Source organism: Monopterus albus, unplaced genomic scaffold, assembly GCF_001952655.1.
Source record: "Monopterus albus unplaced genomic scaffold, M_albus_1.0 scaffold68.1, whole genome shotgun sequence".
NCBI classification, from domain to species: domain Eukaryota; kingdom Metazoa; phylum Chordata; class Actinopteri; order Synbranchiformes; family Synbranchidae; genus Monopterus; species Monopterus albus.
The window spans coordinates 1218762-1239412 of record NW_018127948.1 but is presented as its reverse complement, the minus strand read 5'-3'; the positions used below and the strand labels follow the sequence as shown (position 1 = coordinate 1239412).

General features: G+C 39.6%; 1 protein-coding gene across 1 annotated transcript in view; it reads right to left on the bottom strand.

The window, feature by feature from the left end:
* Positions 1–20651, bottom strand: part of grin2ca (glutamate receptor, ionotropic, N-methyl D-aspartate 2Ca) — a gene marked incomplete at its 5' end in the record, with an annotated part of 37846 nt that overhangs the window by 4798 nt on the left and 12397 nt on the right. Inside the window, 9 exons of the mRNA XM_020604913.1 lie at positions 677–909; positions 1080–1267; positions 1373–1533; positions 4269–4498; positions 4803–4928; positions 5295–5448; positions 6562–6730; positions 12057–12268; positions 18652–18766. Of these exons, the coding sequence (XP_020460569.1) occupies positions 677–909; positions 1080–1267; positions 1373–1533; positions 4269–4498; positions 4803–4928; positions 5295–5448; positions 6562–6730; positions 12057–12268; positions 18652–18766 (1588 nt within the window). The remainder of the gene's footprint in view (positions 1–676; positions 910–1079; positions 1268–1372; positions 1534–4268; positions 4499–4802; positions 4929–5294; positions 5449–6561; positions 6731–12056; positions 12269–18651; positions 18767–20651) is intronic.

The window sequence follows — 20651 nt, the reverse complement described above, 5'->3', positions numbered from 1 at the left end:
TACTTTCCGTACCCACTGTATATTAGGTTCTCCATTCTTATCCAACCAATGTTATTTTACTTTCAAATTGGGTATCATTTGGAATACTTAATCTCACATTTGACTTCTGTTGACACACAGATGAGATTTTCTTTTTTTTTTTAATGTGGCAATTTAAATTCAATTTCTCAGGGATCACAATATTTCAGCAAGGATCCATGAAGTCCTTTTATTGCTTTAAACTCATTTTATTTTATTATCAATTCTGGGTGTGCACTGATATGGGTTACTGCATTGCCAATATTTCTAAAGCCACGTTTTGAAGGAACCGCACTGTTTCATGGAGCAAGGCATAATCTATTATATTCTCTGCAACTTCTGTCTGGAGAAAGTGTTCTGTTGTGTGGCATTTAAATTACTTTTAACTTAAAAAGTGTAGAGCATACACAACTCAGTGGGTGCTATAAAAGGAGGCTTAATACTGTACTATTGATTTCACAAATTTGACAACTAAAGCTGATGTTAATGGAAAGTATGCCAAGCATTTATGGACTGATACAAGTGACAGTTGCTGCAGTTATCTCATAAATGTCATAGATCAAACGTTTAAATATTTATGAAGACAATAAAATATATATTGCAGTAATATAAACCACATTGTGCTGTGTGCAGTTTTCCATATGCAAGGTTTACTTACCCTACTGATAGCCAGGAGGAAGTCCAGGCGCTCTGAATTGCGGACTGAATGTCGTAGTTTCCAGTAGAGAAGATGTTCCCAAGCAAAAACCAGCAGGCTCAGGCCCATGGCAACAAGCAGCATGTAGAAAACCCCTGCCATATTGTCGATGTCCAGCTTACTGCTCATCACCTCTTTCTTCTCGTTACGGCAGATGCCCGTGAGCCAGACAGTCTGCAGTTTCTGTGTATCACCTGTGAGTGAGGAGCACAGAAGACAGACTTCAGCTGTAATTGCATAACACTAATATTATCTGGAGACTTTCCAACACCCATGAAAAGTGCAGATGCAGTTATTATGCCATTAGTTGTACTGTTCTTTTAATTCCACCATCTATTGCATATACTGTATATGAAGAATTTACCATCAGCCAGGAACTGGAGTAGGGCCAGGTCGATGGGTCGTTTCCACCGTGAATCTTTCTGCAGGGCAATGCCGTAACCAGTGGTAGCAAACACTTTCCCACTGCCAATGGTCACCAGCTTGCAGCCTTCATCTTTGCCAGCCATGTAGTTCAGCACAGCAGCATCATAGATAAAGGCATCCAGTTTCCTAGCAGGGCAAAGACAAGAATTTTTACTCAGTTATTGTATATTATATTACTTTTGGCTCTCAGCTCACCTGTATGTATTTTTATCAATCTTGGCAGACACCTACCCTGCTTTGAGGCTGTTAAGGGCATCCTCCACTCCCTTCTGGTTGTATTTGACCATGTGGGAGTGCATCTCGGGATAGTTGCTCCTTATGTTGCGCTCTGTGCTGCCATTTGGTACTGTACCAAAGCGGAATGGAGGGTACTGCTCCTGTGGCTTTTGAAACTGTTGAGAGGTAAAATAAAGACTGTTAAAAGACAAAAATGATGATGGTGAATAGAAACGACCGTTTTTTTCCTAAAAAAATTCTTTGATCTAAGTAGTTATCAGTGTAGAGACCTCGGCATATGAGCATGTAATCCAATTCAGTTTGCCCCATCGCCCTGATGGTTGTTTTGTGATTTCATTACAGTACTGTCATTTAGATGTGCCATACTTGCTTTAAGGCCCAGATAAAATGAAACTTTGAAATGCTAATTCAGGGCCATTCATCACTTTGGCTTTTTGTGACTTCTGCTTCACCTCCAGAGTTCTGTTGTGCTAGGCCTCTTGCTCTGATAATTTACACATCTGACTTTACATTTTTAAGACCCCACAATCAGAAATGAACTCTGTGTCCACAGGGATCCAAATTCCCTTCTTCTTTTCCTTGTCTGCAGTAAGAAATTACTTCTCATGTGATTGCTTTTCTTTTGGCAGTATTGTATGCATTTAATTAGCTGCAAGGGCAGGAAATGAAACAGGGAGAAATAGAATGGACATAATTGCACTTTTTCATTAACCTTATGCAAATATGTTCCCAGCATATTAGTGAAGAACACTGAGCTAAAGTTTATATCTGAGAAAAAGAGAGTAGGAATTTCTGCACAGCGTCTCCTACTGCTAACAAGCATGAAAAAGGGATTATAATTTCAAGATACCAAAACTTAGTTAAAACAAAATTCTTTTTACTGCAAGAGCTGTCAGAGTTTTAATTTGTTCTTTTTGAGAAAAAGGGGCAATATAATCTGAGGACAAGTCAAAAACAACCTCTTCTGAATTCTAAAAACAAACCCTGAGAAATCTCCTAAGGTCATGTAAATGTATAGAGGCTGAAATCAGAAGTTTGTCTTTTGGGACTTTTACAGTCTGTACAGCATAAGAAAAAAGGAGAAAGCTCAAGAAAAGCAAAAGAGTATGAATGCCTTTTTTCATGATGTGAAATGATACGTTCCTGCACAGAACAGAGAAGTATAATTGTAGAGTATTAAGTACAGAAACTGAAATACTTTACACAGCCAGCAACTACATTGCAAAGTACAAGGAATGCAATAAATGACCCATATCTGTGTGCTTCTGCTTAAGTAGTCCTCTGATGAAGACATGCTTAATGTTAAGTTTGCTACACCTTATTAACTATAGTTGTGTGCTCTAGACCTCACCACTTCAGGTCCCCACATCTAATAGCCTCTTTGCCCTTCAAAATGCATGTTCCTCAGATAACACTATGGCTAAGGAAACTAAAACTATCTAGGGATAGATGGTGATCTTGGATAAAAGACACTTTGTTGCACTTTGCACTCTGAGAGGCAGCAACATCCTGCTGCTTTGACCTTGTTGTCTGAGAGGGATCTACAATAGGTCTTATTGTCAGACTTCTGCATCTCCATAGAACCTGCTTAGATTAAACTACCTTGCTTATCTTGGCATTATATGACTAAAACTGTTTCTACATACACCTTATTGGCACTATATAGGACAGAGACATAAGCTGCTCCCAATATATGATAGCTCCTACGTCCTCCAATTGTCCAAGAACACTCTTGCAATATATCTGCTCGGAGGACTGAGGAACAAGGAGGCTGCTGGGGGAGCTATGAGTGAGGATACACAAGAGCATTCGTTGCAAAAGTCTTTTATGAACAGAAACACCTTTTTATCAGAAATCAACTGATGATTGAATTTTTCATATGAAGGTCATTAACATGTTTCTCAAGTTCTATTTCCTTGCATCTTACGTGGGTGGGACTAAGATACAAGGAAAAGACACAAGTGAGAGAAACGAGGATGCATATAAGAGAGTTGGGAAGCAGTCATAGTGCATGGGAAACCAGTGATGGGTTGAAGGAGGTTGGGCGATGTCAGAGTTAACATGATGTGCTACCCTATCATAAAGGACATTCTTTATAGAAGTGTCTGTTCTGTAACGATGAAGTAATCGTCTACCTTAATACAGCATATTATCCTTAGAGCAGCTCAGCTCGTCTTCATCACTGTCTTTTCTGATACAAGGTCACCTTCTGTGGCTTAATCTTGTACCTTGTGTATATTTACTTACCCTGGGGGGTCAGCACAGCTGGACAAGCCACAGTTCAACCCTCCATTCCCAACATGCTGCCAAGCAGGATGTGGTTCAATAGTCTATGTACTTGTTGTCAAAATGGTTGTTTCTTTCTCTGCATAGCAGAGTTAATGAGATGAGAACTGTAAGTGACTCTGCCAGAATTACACTGAGCAGTGGACAGCTTGATCTTTTCCTAAAATGCCTCTAATCCCTTCAGCTGTCTGTGAGCAAAGAGTCTACAAGTAATTTCTTGTTCCAACAGTTTAACGTGGATTTCCTTGTCAATGCCCATATAAAACACATCGTCAGGCAAGACAAATATGCAAAGATAATACTAGAAATTAAAATCACTGTCTGCCCAGAAAATCCACTTGTGTGTTATATTTCATTCCCAACTAATGTGTGTGGGGATGTATTTCAATTTCACCACTTTCTCTCCGAAACCTTTTATATTTTGTGGGGGGAAAGTCACAGCCATGACATTGGCTCTTCTGGATATTTGCCTTTCATAGCTCTATCACACGCTGTTTACACACCGGAAATAGACCACTTTGTTTTTTGTAAACTGTTCATCCAACACAACAACACACCTGATAAGACACATAGGACTGTCGATGCCAATGACAGAGCTTTATACCTTTCTGTCACTCAGTCCAGAGACTGTGTCGATGTATTGTTCCTGGATCATAAAGGCTGCCAGGTTAGCTGTGTAGGAAGCCAGGAAGATGACAGCAAAGAAAGCCCAGACCAGGACCATGATCTTACTGGTGGTGCCCTTGGGATTTTCAATAGGCACTGAGTTGTTGAAGACGATCCCCCACAGCAGCCACACTGACTTTCCAATGGTGAAGGTTGGACCTCCAGGATCTACGAAGGGTGAAGTCAACAGTGGACAGGAATGAGTCTATACATGGGGAACAATGGCTATGCCAAAACACACTAAGTCTGTAATTGCCTTTTAAAATGACATTTATGACCTTTCCAAAAATACAGTATAATTTGTTTAGTGATGAATAGTGTTGTACTAAACAGAAATCATCTTTGATCTCACCGACTACCACCTATATCTTTTTAAATCACAGAACTGTCAGTATATTGATTTGGCTTTAAAGAGACAGTTCTCTTTGTTGGGGAGTGGGGTCAGCAGATGGGCTGGGGAGGCCAGACTCACCTTTGGCACTGACCAGACTGCGGTTGTACCCAACTGGACTACAGTATTCAAAGACGAACACTGTGATGGCCACAACAGTCAGACACATGACAAACATCATCACCCAGACGGCCGGACTATATGGCTCTGCAGGGACAGAAAACGCAGTCAGGCAGGTGAAATACACTGAAGGAAAGGAGGAGCTAACTGAGAAAATTCAAGATTCAGAGTTCATCTGTTGATAGTGATAATATATATAATACTTTTGATTAAATGAATGCAAAAATTCGAAATAAAAATATATGAATACAAAAGGCAATTCAGTACAGTAAAAATTAATAAAATTTAAAAAATCTTTTAAAAAGTATAATGTAAAAAAAAAGGATTTGTTGACTGTAACGGAAAAACGGATACACAAATATGCAATAAATAATTAGAATAAAAAAAAATAATATGAAGAAACATTTGTTGCTATATGTTTTCATTCACTGCAAGTATGGAGGAGTCTCTCACCTAAAAAGGCAGATGGTGAGACAGTCCCGTTACTTCTGGCCACCATCACACTGATTCCTGTCTCCACAAATGGCACTGAGAAGTCAATGATCTCTGAGCGCTCTTCGTTTATGGTCAGTGAGCCGATGGCCATGTCCGCCCGTTTGTAGACCACCTGTGGTGGGTGTAAAGTCAAAAAAAGAGATTTTTTTGGGCAAGACCCTGAGTACCAGTGTCTCACAATCCTCGACATCCACTGCTGACCTTTGAGATAAATCTCATCTATTAGTGCAGTCAGCACACTCGACCTCTGTTCCTGTGGGTGATGTATTGTCTGGTTCTTCCAGCCCACGCAGCAGCCAGATGGACACAACTCAACAGCATGTCTCAGTATTATCTTGCCCTTTGTCACCACTCCTTTGTAAAGCATGATCTGTCATCAAATCCATCTCTAATCCAATATATGGTATTGCAGCATATACTGTAATGCCTGTACCATAATTCTATTTCTTCTAATGTTTGAACCTTCCATTGTCCCACCCGTATATTTCAAACAGCCCTGTCATATATTCACAGCCCTTTCTGCCATACCACACCACTGTTTATCATGCTGATGGAGAGCTAGTAGATTTACAGTCTGCCTCACGGAAGCCATTAGCTTTCCTATCGAGGTTGAAGCCTCATTGAGCACAATAGCCTTCTTGTTTTGGAAAAGGGCCAGCTAATGTCCGACTCCTTAAGAGAACGGCCTGCCAGAACAGTCTTTCTTGAAATTATTCACAAGGACACCTAGTCATCCTTTTTGTACCGCAGTCCCACCCTCATTCACTGTAGTGACCTTGGCGTGTATTTATGTACTCATTAATCTTGACTTCAAATTACTTTTTCTTTATATTTTTTTTAACAAAGCAAGAAATACTTTTGTCTGATTTTCATTTTGATTTCACTTTTATTCATTGTTGGTTGGCACAGGTTTTACTCAGTCAAAGAATAACATAGATATTTTACTTTCATGATTTTTTTAAACTTAATACTGATTTGGGTCAATCAGTGGGTTATACACTGATCACACACAAAAGTAATAATAAAACCAATTAAAGTTTAATTTGGCATTTGTATACATATACAATACATCATATCATGTTCTTTCCTTGAAATAGTAAACATTTCCCATCGTGAATATTTCAGCCCAACAGATATTTCATGTCATTTGTATCTTGACAATGTCACTGTGGCCCACTTGAATGAGAAGATGGCACTGCTGCCATGTAAAGCTAGTTTTTCTTACCTCTCCGATCATCCCGTTCCAAACGCCACGAACTAGCTTGCCGTGCTTGCCGTTAGTCACCAGGTAGAGGTCGAAGGAGAACTTTATGGTGCGGGACAACTTCTTCAGGATGTCTATGCAGAAGCCCTTACAGCACAGTTTTGTGTACGGCTCAGTGTGACCAACAATACTAAAAGTGAAAAGGGAGAGAAAAACAGAAAATGAGGAAACTGTGATGAATTGTGGGTGATATTTATTCTTCAAGGTCAGTGTGGTGTCTTTCCTGCACTGTTGATCTTGACCACTCAGTTCTCTTTGTTATAAGTTGTGCTGTTAAACCATTATTGTATATTATCAGTTTAAGTAAAAATCTACAATCATTACATCCAATGGATTATTTGAAAATACCAGTATTTTCAAATAAGTACAATACAGCAGTACACTAACAGCAGGCTCAAAGTCTTAAGGGTTTTTCTCTGGTCCCTTGAATGTATGACTGAGGAGGTATGAAGGAGGCATGAAGGACTGAGAAGTAAATATAAATCAGGCAATGATGCTGCTGGAGTTGAGGAGAGGACTCATCTCCCTGTGACGTCAGGGTATGGGGGGCACATGAGGGAAAGCTGGAGCTTCTCCATAAGCTTGTGCATTATGTCATGGCCTTGACAGATGGACAGACAGCTGGGCGGACCAAAACAAATCCAACACAAATTAATCACAAACAAACAATGGCAGACAGGAGTGAGACTCATTGCTATATTATTTGGACTGGATATTGGGAACTTGGCCGTTGCTGCCAGTCTTTAAAATGTTGCCTGAAGAGTGGTAAATAAGTAGTTAAAACATCAACAGGCTAAATCCGTGATTCATTACAGGTTAACAGTGTAAATCTATGGCTGAACCATTTTGACAACAACTGGAGCCAGAATTGCAAAAAGCAAACAGTTGTGTGCAGTTACTTTTAATCGGAATAGCTGCCAATTGATTCTATATTGATCAACTAATTGATTAATTGGCAAATTTTTTCATGTCCTGGTCCTAATGTGTGGGTGCAGAGGCCATTAGACTAAAGATCTGGGGGAGGTTAGGGGTGATGTGTCAGTGCTTTCTAATTCAGGTATCTTCCTGTGAAAACCTGTAAAAATAATTATTGCAGCTATTTAATGAAGAAACCTTAGAGCAATTAGTATAAAGAAAGCATGTCAATTTTGAAGATCGGTTGCTTCTTTGTGATTTCTGACATCTTTCACCTCAGTCACTTTACTGATAAGGATAAATATTTACTTGCTTCTCGGCTTATACCTGATCTAATAAGAGCAGCCTCTACTTGTCTTGTGCCATACAGCAGTAGTAAAAACCTGGTAGTGTAGAGGCTGGCGGGCTGCCAGTTTCCTCAGCAATTGTGTCATGTTTTATTGTAATTTATCTCCTGACAGAAAGCTTTTATTGCTGTGTATTGCAGCTTGTAACTATTTCCTTTTAAACTCACACCTGTTCCTCCCATCCAACGCTGTTTTTACTCACGTCTCTTGCTGTTTCAAAGAATAAATAATTTGATGTGGTCTATTGCTAAACTGTTTTAATAAGGACAAATACCCATCTAATACCTACAACATGCTAATCTGTTGTACTGATCTTCAGACTGAGCATGCAGCAGAGGCCAAATGCACAGTTTTAGGCTCTGCATACCAAGTAACAGGCTGACATAAGGGTTGAAATCAGTTCCCCTAACTTTATTAGCAGAATTACCAGGAACACAGAGATGAAAATGTCCTTCAGCTTCACACTAACTGAATGGTGGCAGTGATATGTGTCCAGAAGAAGGGAGAGAATAGGGCAGATTTGAAAGTTAACCTTGAAATTAACGTTTATTTCAGCAGTCTGTTCCCAAGTTTGGCAAATTAAGGGATACTTGAGGTGTTATATATTTTATAAATTATATATTTGCTGCTTGTGATGATTAGCTAGAAAGGACTGCTGTTGTCCAAGATTGATAAGATAGGGAGGCATCATTTTTAATTTTCTCATTATTATTGAAATTCAAATTTTTTGTTCTTTGTTTGACATGATACAAACTTGGTGTAAAGATTTAAATGACCTTTGCAGTGACCTTTCTCTATATATCATTTGTGTGAGCAGGGCAGCCGACATCGGGGGAACATCAGGCCAGTTGTCTTGGGCCCCGGATTGGCCTAAAAGGACTTTCTAACCTCTAACGCCATAAAATTCTATAAATTATGCCATAAAATGGTTTGATCTGTGTTGCTACTGTGAGGACAGGAAATTAGCCAAAAACAGCTGGGTCTTTTTGATAGCCTGGCATCTTGAGGGTGTCGCTCAGCCTCTTGAAAGCTGCTCTGTTATGATATCAGCTTCTTCTGGGGTCTCCTGACTCCATGAAGGTGGCATGCCAATGCTGCCTCCTCCATCTGTGTCGTCGTGTGCATTGGTGGTGACAGTGGTAACATTTTTAACTGTATGCCACTTAATCTCTGTTGCTGCACCTTAGTGATGGAGTGGATGCGGGCTCATGGGAGGCACTGTTATGTTGCTCCTGACCTAGTCAGGTGAGGGAGCAGCGAACTAGTGAACCATGGGCGCCATTCAGAGGGCACTAATGGCACGTCACCCCTAACCTCCCACAGATCCACAGTCTAGTGACTCTGCGCCATCACATCAGGACTAAGAGCCAATGAGAGGAACATATGAGGCAGCAATGAGGCATTGCTGAGCCACAACAAACAGAAAGAAATGATTTTAAAGAAAAAATGAGACTGCCACAGCAGACTGCAACTACACACAATGGTCCCAACATCCCCCGTCTCACCAGCTGCCAAGGTTTAACACTGGGCTCTTAAGCCTGCTGCCAGTTGCATTAAAATGGGTCTTTGGGAATCGTCACCAATGTGTTTGTGTGGCAATTTATTCAAAAGTGTGGACATTGTTAGAGTAGTGTTTTGAAGCTGCCCTATGGATGGTGTTCAGCAGCAGTATGTGCTAGACAGCTATTTTAGTGTTTGTTGCCCTGTACCTTGTCAGTGGCGTTTGTGTAGCTGAAGACTGTGCCCCATTTTAAGAAAGTTTTACAGTTTCACTGACAGGCCCTTAGAAGATTCACCTCTTCAACAAGTTGTAAACAGCACCAGATAATTTTTCAGATAAAGGAAGACGAAACATTCCTACCTACAGATTACTATCTGATTACTGAATGGCAGTTTTTGGGCTTTGCTAGTAATAATAGGTGATGATGATACAAATATTTGCCAGGGGGAGGGGGACAGCGGTTGAACGCTTATGATTCTGTTCTCGGCTGAGATCATTGTACAGTCCTTTTCAGACTTGAGATGTGTAACATTGCTGCTTCATTAGACTGTTAAAGTGATGGCTTTCTTGCATTCAGACTTAAGGCACTTTTATGTCATGGCCCCCAGGGCTTTGTTCAGGCATACTCATAACAATGAGAAAGATGAGGGCACAGGGGCCATCTACAAAGCGCAACACCGAAGAAAGATACTATAAAAATATTCACTCTTAGGGTAGCCTAGTGTCACCAAAATCACTTAATGCTGGTCTTCTGTTGATTATACTACAACACTAAGTTTAGAAAAATGTATCTAAGGCTGTTTTCACATTTAGTCCCTTTTAATTGAACCAAACTCAGTCCTCTTTAGAATCTGAGCCGGACACTGGTGTCTGTTTTTTCGGCCTCTCTGAGGATGAGTTAGGAACTACACTGATTATCCACGGGATAGGAAATAATATTAATAATCTAACAGAGGTCATTTTAGGTCACTTATCAAGGAAAATGACATGAGGATTTACTACATTGCTTTGTTTTCTGTCATTGTAAATTGCATGTTTTGGTTTTGGACTGCTGGGTGAACAAAACAATCTGAAGATGTTGTGCTCTGGGAGATTGTTTGAGGCATTCTCACTATTGTTGTTTTACACACAAAGTTAAGTAAATCAGTTAATGATAAAACAATCCACAGATTAAAAATGGGTATGACCCTTGTCTCACTATGCACAAAGATTCATCTTGTTGACATGTAGAAGCATTTACTTTTTCACCCTTCATTGCAACATTCAGTGGTCAGTGTTTCTCCTTTAGCTGAACAAAGAGCTGATCGCTTTATTGAACCTCTTATTGATTTTCTCTGCTTGCTCCATGAATTATTGTGCAGTTCTGTCAAAATGTTCAATTGTCTGACAAGGAGAATTATGCACTTTTTATTCTGGCAGAATGATTTGGTCAGCATGAGCAATAAAGCACTAGAGTGCTCTATAACCCTGAAGAGATGTGATCTTCATCTTTTGTTCCCTACATCTCGTTAACAGCATTGTCAGTAATGGATGAGGTCCAGCACTCCTCCCCCACTAATGAACACCAGTATCAGTCTCTAGGTGTTTATGAATGAGGACAAAGCCTAATTGTCCCATTTAATAGATACCCCACCATGCAGCACATATATTTCCCTGACTGATTCACAGGGTGTGATACTTGGGATGCTGTATTCTGGCCAAGCAGCCTAATGAGAATCTCACCTCATGGAGTGATCAGAAACCTTGTCTGGGCTAATTGCAGGGGAAGAGCCTCTTAATCTCATACATAATGCACTCTCAAGTTACATACAGAATCAATTAAAGAAGGCATATTATTGTCATTATTGTAATGTTTACATGCTTTCAAATTCCTAAGTGTTATCTCATTTAGGGCTGGGTGATGAGGCAAAATATTTTATCATGATAATTTTTTTTATATCAGTTGATATCGATAATTATCCCAATATATATCAATTCAAGTTATTTTGTATTTGTTTACTTGACTGATGAGCACAATGATGCAATAATTATAATCCAATAATCTAATATATATTCATGTGAAATGCGCCATTAAGCATAATGGCTACTTTTAGTTTTGGTAATTTGAGTGTATTTTGATGCTAATACTTTTGTACTTAGTAACATTTTGATTGCAGGACCTTTATTTGTAACAAATTATTTTAAGACTGTGATATTGCTACTTTTAAATAAGTAAAGAATCTCAGTACTTCTTCCACTACTGTTCAGCAATGATGATAAAATTTGAGTTTATTATTTTCTACTTAAATTTACTTAGCCACAAATCAAAAAGAAGATAACTGCTGGGACAAATTACTTTGCATTTCTTGATTCTCACTATTTGTAGGGATTTATTTATTATTTTACCGACATCATCATTGTTAGGCAATATGAAATGATACAGTGAAATTAAAAGCTCATACACTATACTGCACTTCACAGTGGCTGTGATAATAGCTGAGTGCTGCCATGCATATTTAAACCCTGCCCTCAGTCAAAACGACACACAGACCTGAAACGGGATGCAATTTCAGCACTTAATTACACCACAGACATGTTTTTAAAAAAGAGAAAAAAGGAACACTATGAACAGAATCGAGCCATAATATTTGTATCTAATAGCTGTTATATTGGAATGGAACTATTCACTGTTGTTGAATCCCAGCATCACTTACGTCTCTGTCTTGTTGGATTGTCGTCGGCATGGTACAGTGTTACTGACACATGTACCAGTGGCAGGGTCCACCCCCTCCACAATGACAAAGGGCCGTTCCTCCAGTGTGGCCACTGTTAAATGCCTGTAATCTGAAACTGGCTCCATGTAGGAGCCATACCGCGGCCACACAGGGTATCTCATCTGTAGGATCCCCATCTCGTAGGTCCCCACCTGAGGGAATTGAGAGAGGAGGGGTGAATCAACATGAGCCAGTGAAAAATCTCTGCACCAAACTCCAGATGGTTACTGTGATAGGTACAGGGAAACACGTTTCCTAACTGTGCATATGACAAATAAACACTTTGACCTTGACTGGTGTGTTACAATGACAACACACAGGACAACAATGGTTGTTTTAAAAGGGCCACATAAATAATCAGTAGAAAAAAAAATATGGACATGACTCTGTAACCCTGCCTGTAACAACCTCCAATCTTATTACAGTTGTCTCCAGTTCTCTAAGTGCACACAGTGTTTGTGATTTGTGCATCTAGACCTGGTACATCGAGGGGAGTTTTTCTTTGTAGACAATTCAGAGGAAATTGATTTTTGGGTCACAGGGGATGGGAGTAGAGTTATACATCTAATGCAATTCCACCTCCTGCCATGTAACCAGTTAACTAATTTTAATTGGATGATGTGGGGAAATGAGCATTCAGGCAAGATGAATGCATAATCAAGATCTAAAATTAAAACAGCTCAAGCTTATTTATATGAAGACGCTGTGACATGTTTAATATCATGTTCCACAAATTTGCTCCCCTGACTTTGTTTAAATCAGACTGTGAAATGAAAGAATGAAGGTCACTGAGGACCATTTGGACCCCAATTACCCAAAACACTGACAAACCCCAGTGACTGTTAACTTTATGCTGAATCAGAAGGGGTTATGAAATGGTGCATTAGTTGCTGTAATTTACCAAATTAATCACAAACAAATTTTGACATATACAAAAAAAAAAGCAAGCAAAATGCTTGAAAAAAACAAACAAACAAAAAACAGGAGCAGTAGGATAAGGATAAGGATAATCAGTTTTATTTGCCAAGTATGTTACACACAAGGAATTTGTTTCCGGTACAGAACCGATGGCAGCCATCTGCGGCGCCAACTCAACCGATGGCTCCAACCATTGGGGGGGGATTCCCATTGCTACTCCTTTCACAGTACAGGATTTCAAGTTGTAAACATCAAGCATGTTTAATAATCACTATTTTAAAATGGGAAGACCCTGGGCCAGTTGGTGCCATTAAGATTCTCTGTAAACCCCTTGAACTACAGGATCATTGTTTGATTTTTGGGCGACAGTGGTGCGGTGGGTAGAGCAGTCGTCTCCCAACCAGAAGGATGAAGGTTTGAATTTCGGTGCCTGCAGTCCACATGTCGAAGTGTCCTCGGGCAAGACACTGAACTCCCCAAGTTGCCCGTGATGGCGGCGCATATGCACGCAGCGGCCCGGGGCCCTTGGCTCCAAACAAAATTTCATTGTACGTGTTACAATGACAAAAAATAAATTAAAAATCATTTGGGCAGATAATTGATTCCGACCAGCCTCAAGTTGGGAATGCCCTCTGATGGTGAGGAAGGGCAAATTGAAACCCAAAATCTATCCGATTATCCTCTTGTGTGGGGCCAGCATAAGTGTTTCTCCAGCTACCTGTTTTCATGTACATAGGGCGATTAGACAGAGGTGCTTGTGTTTTATGATTCATGAAATGAGGGTCGCTTTACTGCATTGATTTTAATGTTTTTATCACAGGCATAGCAAAAGTTGAACCATGTAATCAGTAAATGTTGAAGAGATATTATTAAGATTAATTATCCACAAAAGATATTTAAGAATTCTCATTTACAAGGCAGATAGACAACATTACTGCATGAACAAATGCATTTCATTAATTTGAATGGGAATTATTGTTGTGACACCAGCTTTAAAGGCTCTGGCAAAAAATCCCGAATCATCTGGTAAAAATTTTGGCTTAACTTTTCATAAAACTCTCGTAAAACTGGCATGGTTTAATACAGGAACAGGAACATCGTACTTCACAATCATCAACAAAGATATAATGATACTATGATAACTTTCCAGTGTTTCAAAATTTTTTTAAAGAGCCCATGGTATGCATTTCCTTGTTTTTTGACTTATCTACAATGTTACAACGGTGAATAATCATCTTAGATGTGACCTGAAGATCAAAAAATTAGGTGAGCATATTGTGGTGGCCGTGCTGGCCACCGGGGTTTAATTCTGATGTGGGTTGTGGGATATCCTATCTGCAACTCGGTTTATCCACGTCTCACAAACTCTTGCTCACAAGACTTTTTCTTTAACAAAATGAAGTATTATGCAATAATTTAGGATTTCCTTGAATGGTCATAATCTCTAGGCAGTTGCGTGTTCATGTGAGCTTGCCTGACATCCACTGGTGCCCCCACCATACTGGCAAAAAGTTATATTGCTTTGTTCGTTATGTATACTTTCAATAAAGCTTATTTAAAAAATGACATCCATGGTGCCATTGTAAAAACAAAATTTTGTGGATATATTTTCCCTCCTGCTGCAATGTGACTAGAGGATGTGGAGAAAAAAATACAGAGCCTGAGGTTCCTGCATGTCCAGGAATGTTCCTATATAGAGATTCACTGTTTTACCTGACCAGGTCTAACCTACAAGCAGCCAGCCTGTGAAGCCCCCGGCAGCGGTGAATGATCAGCTCATCAACACTGGATTTCCCCAGAGCACAATGCCTGTTTGTTTTGACTGCTTGAGGCCAGTGTGTCTGCTGCATGTGATATGCTTCTGGTTAACCAGCAGATTAATGATCCCTGATGTTATTGTCTGTGCTACGCTACCTGTTGGAATTCATTTTACTAGTTTGGGACTCTTTGTGGTCATGTGGAGGATGTAGCTTTTTTAGGGTTACAGTGATCAGCATCTGAGAAAGTGCTGAGGTAAAAAGCTTATTACATCTTAAATGCACATAATCAAAGATGACATTAATATAATGGAAGTCATTTTAGAGTCATGGCTGCTGTTCTGCTGCAGTGACAGTCTCCAATCCTGTGAGGAGGCTTTTCACAAGATTTTAGCTGCAGGGTTTTGTTCCCATTCTGCCCACAGAGCATTAGCGAGGTAATAGTATTAGTAGATATTGATACTGATAAGGCCTGCCTTGCATTCAGTCTTCCAGTTTATCTCAAAGATGTTGGATGCAGTTTAGGCCAAGATCAAGTTCTTCTACTCCAGATTGTGAATGTCTTGTCTTCATTGACCTGGCTTTGTGCACTTTGTTGAAGGAATGGCCTTCCCCAGACTGTTAACAAAAGCCGTTGTCTAAAATTGTAGTGTATACAGTAACATTTTTCTTATTTGGAACTTAGAGGCCAAAACCAAACCACAAAAACATGTCCAGACTAAATATTTGCCAGGGCGTTTGCATAGTGCATATACGTATTTATAGTATTTAATGTGTCTAGGTCATGTAAATACATCAGAAAGCTTATAAACAAACGTGACTCTATAATATTGCTATTTCATAAATATCTTGCATCAGCTCAGTTACTCCCGTAAAATGAATTAGCGAACATTTAAATGGCAGTCTATTTACAGTATATAACAAACACTTGATGCGCTGCTGTAAATGTCATTAACTTTCTGGAGAGCTAAAAATGTCTGGACAAAATGTTTTTCCTGCCACATAATTGCTGGTTTTTTCTGCAGTAAAAGGACTTATCCTATCTGAGCTCACTAGTCAGTACAGCTTGTCAAATGAAAACAACTGAAAGTCAGGGAGAAATGTGTAAATACCCTAATTCTCTTCGGACGTTTCAGTTATTCCTCTCTGTTGCCAGTCACATTGATCGGCCCTGCTGTTTACCCTTTGCTGCACTCACGGGTGTTTAGTCAAGCCAATCAGAATTTCCAATATTATGAAAATATACTGAGATGAACATCTCCGTGGCTGCTCAGACTGCGAAGCTTTCTGTTTGCCGTTACACAGCACAATAAAAAGTGCTATCAAATGTCATTGTTGAACTCTTGAATAATTCAGTAAGATGTACAACTCTTACTGCTTTAGATAAGTTAAATAATCACTAGCTGTCAATCTAGTGACACATATCAGAAAAAAATCATTGGGAAAATTTTTAAACAAGATTACTATTTGCAAGTTTACAAGCCCTTCTTCAGCCATTGGACTTTAATTTAAGGGTTTGTGTGTATTACAGATGTACTGTACACCTGGAGAACGGCAGCTTTTTAGTACTGTATATCACCCTGCCATATAACAACAGTGACATGAACACTCCCTATCCTCCTCTGGGGCTTCTTTTCACTGTCATCACTCTTTTGTCATGCTCTCCTTCAGTCTTCCCAAGTTACCTTGACTTTTAGATTTAGGGAAGATGTCAGGGAAGCAGCTTCACAATGGCTCTTGGGAAGCTGTAAATTACTGCAACTGTGTGTGATAAGAGCATTGTGCTGGTTTAAAATAATAAATAAAATAGATGAGAAGTGGTATGAAGTATCTGTCTCTACAGTGTCACACCGAGAGTGGTAATACATGGGCGATGGGTGAATGTAGCAGACTGGCTGCCCTGCAACACGGGGAATAAGAATACTGAAAAAAATGCAGTAAAACGGTGCAATTGATTTTCAGCTCAAAGAGAAAAGATGCCAGAGGCAGCAAAAAGTTCAATAGTGAAGAGGTATCGCTTTGCTGAAATTCTGTGAAATGACACCGTGTTGTGTGTGTGTGTTTTAATTCCAAAAGGTTTAGGTAAAGGTCAGCATGGTGGAAAAGAGAGGTGAAGTTGGGGTGAGTGAGAGGACATGCTAAGAAGTCTTCTCTGTCAGCAGTCTTTTAGCTTTTATGCCAAAGTGTTGCTGATTGAACATGACTAAAATCTTCTGCTAACCTCAACTAAACTACTTTTGTCTAAATATGTAACTCCCATCATAGGACAGTGACTTGGCCAATTTCTGTCACTGAATTCAATTTGTGGTTAATTCATAAAATTGGAGATATTTCCATATTAAGATAAACAACTGGATCTACTTGGAGCGTTGCACAGGTGAACGATGCCCTTCAATGCAAATGTTCAATAGCAGGACAGAAAGTGAAAGACACTGCTGCTTTGGTCTGTATTCAAAGAAGAAACAGTGCATCACAAACACAAAAGATAACTAAAACAGAAGAAGTAAAGCTTTAGTTTGGTGGTGATCATTCTGTTAGCTAGAGCCTGTTTCTGCATTGATTTATTTGTTGATTGACTGGTTTAAGATTGTGTTCATTGTAGTTTCCAGGCTGTTTATTCTGTTTTTATACATTGCATCTCCCTTTAACTGCAGAGCCAAACTATTGGCTCTAACTACTAATATGCCAAAATAAACATGTGATACTATTTGAATTATTTTGTAGAATAAATAATTCTAATAGATATTTGTCAAGTTGTTAGATTCATAGGTAATGAAAACATCATTAGTAGCAGTTCTAAACACAATACATACTTGGGTTTAAAATGTCATCACAGCTCCATGTTCTCTGAGATTTCATAACATATTAGAAATTAATAGGAAGCAACATCTGAAAAGATCAGTATAACATAATTAGCTGTGAAATGCCTGTGACACCTTTCTTTTCAACTGGTGGAGAATGTGAACTCTCTCCAGTCTGGTGTCCACATCACATCAGACCCTTGTGGTTCCACTAATATTTCAATCTCCAAGTTAGAGGTGGCATGCTACAGCAAAGTTACCTGACAAAGATATGTCTGTAGGTTTTCACGTAGAGGTAGAAGGCTAAGAGGAAATGCAATAGAGGTGTGTATAATGAGGAGGTGGTTCACTAGTCGCCAGTGGAACTCTGGCTCTCCTAACTAGTTTTTACGAAGAGATCGGTGATACATGAAATCGCTCTGCCATTATCAAGACAGTGTAACTGTAGAACAGCTTATCTGTTTCTTAAAGCTGCATTAACTAACTTCCTCCTGTAATTTTTTACCTTTAAGAGCGAAGTGAGAGTAAAAACAAACTCAGGCAGTATCCCTTCCCCTTCTCGTTCTGCTCCTCTTTTCCCCTGCAAATTTGAGTCCTTTGGATGCTTCTCCTGCATGACAGATTTTTTTTGCCTCGTTCTTTTTCACACTCGTTCTGTGCTACAGAACACAGTCTGTCTAACAGCTCTGCTCCCATCCTGGTTTGCACCTCCACAGGGAGCCTCCATGGTCTGTCTTTGAAATAAGCCATACTGGTTTAAAAAATGCATCGTATGACCTCGTATCAGTGTGGTGTGGAAAAAGTGTGTTGCAGAATTTAACAACAGTGGTCACAGAGGGCAAAAAATAAACAGGCCTGAAGATAGCAGAGTGGGGTGGGGGCTTGGTACAGCAGGGAGAAAATACTCCTAGACAAATTTTTACTTTGATTTATTCAAATTTGTGCCAAATTTAAGATAATGCAGATTTAATTTTTGAGTTAAAATGAGGTTTTGAGCATTCAGGAATAAATTGTGTACATAAAAAGTCATTCTGTTTTAAGTGTTACTGTTTAGCTCACCTTGTCCCACTGTCGCTCTCTGTCCAGTGTGATAATTATCATGGCTGGGTTCACAAGGTGACCATTACTGTTGAAGGAGAAGTCATTGTGTTCCCAGGTTACATTCAACATGTGCCTGCAGAAAAAGGAAAAAATGAGAAAGATGATCAAACTTATAGAAAACATGATTTGCAAGTTCCTGTAATCACTGAAAAATGCTCATCACAGCTTCCTAAAGCATAAAGTGACGTCTCGCTTGTTTTGTCTAATCAACAGTGCAAAATCCAAAGGCATTCAGTTTAGTATCATGTAAGATGAAGGAAAGCAGCAAACCACCACAGCTGAAAAGCTGAAACCTCTTTTAACATTTTGTCAAGTTGCTTATAGAATGAATGCTTATTAGCAACAGCCAGTGCACTGAAAATAAAAAGCCTGGTGATTTTAGAATTGACTATCAGACTCCAACCCTAGTCAGAATTATAAAGATTGATATAAATTCTTATCTTTCAATAATCAGGTCATAATAATGAGAAACTAATGTACTGAGCCAGAATTATTTGAACTTAAAAGCACAATAATTAGATTGAGAAACCAAGACATAAAATACAACAACAAAAGATCCATCCATTATTTATACCACTTATCCTAATGAGGGTCACAGGGGACTGAAGCCAGTGCCAGGTGACATTGGGCGGGTGGCGGGGTCCACCCTGGACAGGTCGCCAGTCCATCACAGGGCTGAGACAGATAACCACACACACTCACTCCTATGGGAAATTTAGAGTCGCCAGTCAACCTAAGCTGCATGTCTTTGGTCTGTGTGAGGAAGCCTGAGAACCCATGTAGGCACAGGGAAAATATATAAACTCCACACAGAAAGGCCCCGGGTCGGCCTGGGCTCAAACCCAGAACCTTCTTGCTGTGAAGCGACAGCGTTAATTACCGCACCACCATGCCACTTCAAAAAGAAACACAGAGATTTAATTTACTATGAGAAGAACATTTTATTAACTAATAATTTTGGAATTTATAGAGATCATACAACAGTAGTGTATAGGGAGGAGCTGGGAAAACCTGTGGCCTGGTGCAAAGCTAACAACCTTTACATCAGTGTCACAAAGACAAAGATGATGACTATGAGCTTTAGAAGGACCAACCCCCCCCTTTACATCGGGGGTGACTGAGGTTGAGGTGATATCCTGTTTTAGATACTTGGGGGTTCACATCAATGATAACCATTTCAGTACAGCTGTTGTACTGTGTAGAAAACAGTTGTCTGCCTCTTTTGATTCCTTGTTTTGTCACTCACATATTAGACCTGTGACGCTGCTCTCTCATTTCACCCGTCACTCCAGCAGAGGTGATAAAGGCCTGCCAGTAGGAGAACAGCCTTCAGACCGGTCTGTGGGAAAAGCCTATTTAATCCGGTAACCTGCTATAATCCCATTAACAGGTGAGCTAACTCATTATCAAAAGCTTGCTTGGGGAAAAAAAAAGAATTTCCAATCAAGTGAGGGCAAATCTGAGAACTGAGCGAGGTGTTTGAAATGTTTGATCTGACTAGAAAGAAAAAAGATGACTATTAAAAAGCTAATAAAACGTTCTGTGTTCTGTCTCGCCAACCTTGACATTACTGATGAGAGCTGCTGCTTCTCAAATCATGCCTGCTGGGTTTAGAGTGTCTCAAAAGAGGTTTGTACAGTATCAAAGCACAAGATAATTTTCACTTTTTCATGGACATTTTGGGCTCCCAAAACGATCAGTTGTCTCCCCTATGGCTCCAAGGACTTGAAAGAAAAATTTCTTTCAACATCAGAGGGCTAGAGTGATGTTTTGTAATGCAAGAGGATCATCTAACAATGAATGCATCCTGTTAACAGCTCCTTGGTGACCAACATACACACATACATACAGTGAGGAACAGAAGTATTTGAACACCCTATCATTTTGCAAGTTCTCCCACTTAGAAATCATGGAGGGGTCTGAAATTCACATTGTAGGTGCATTCCCACTCTGAGAGA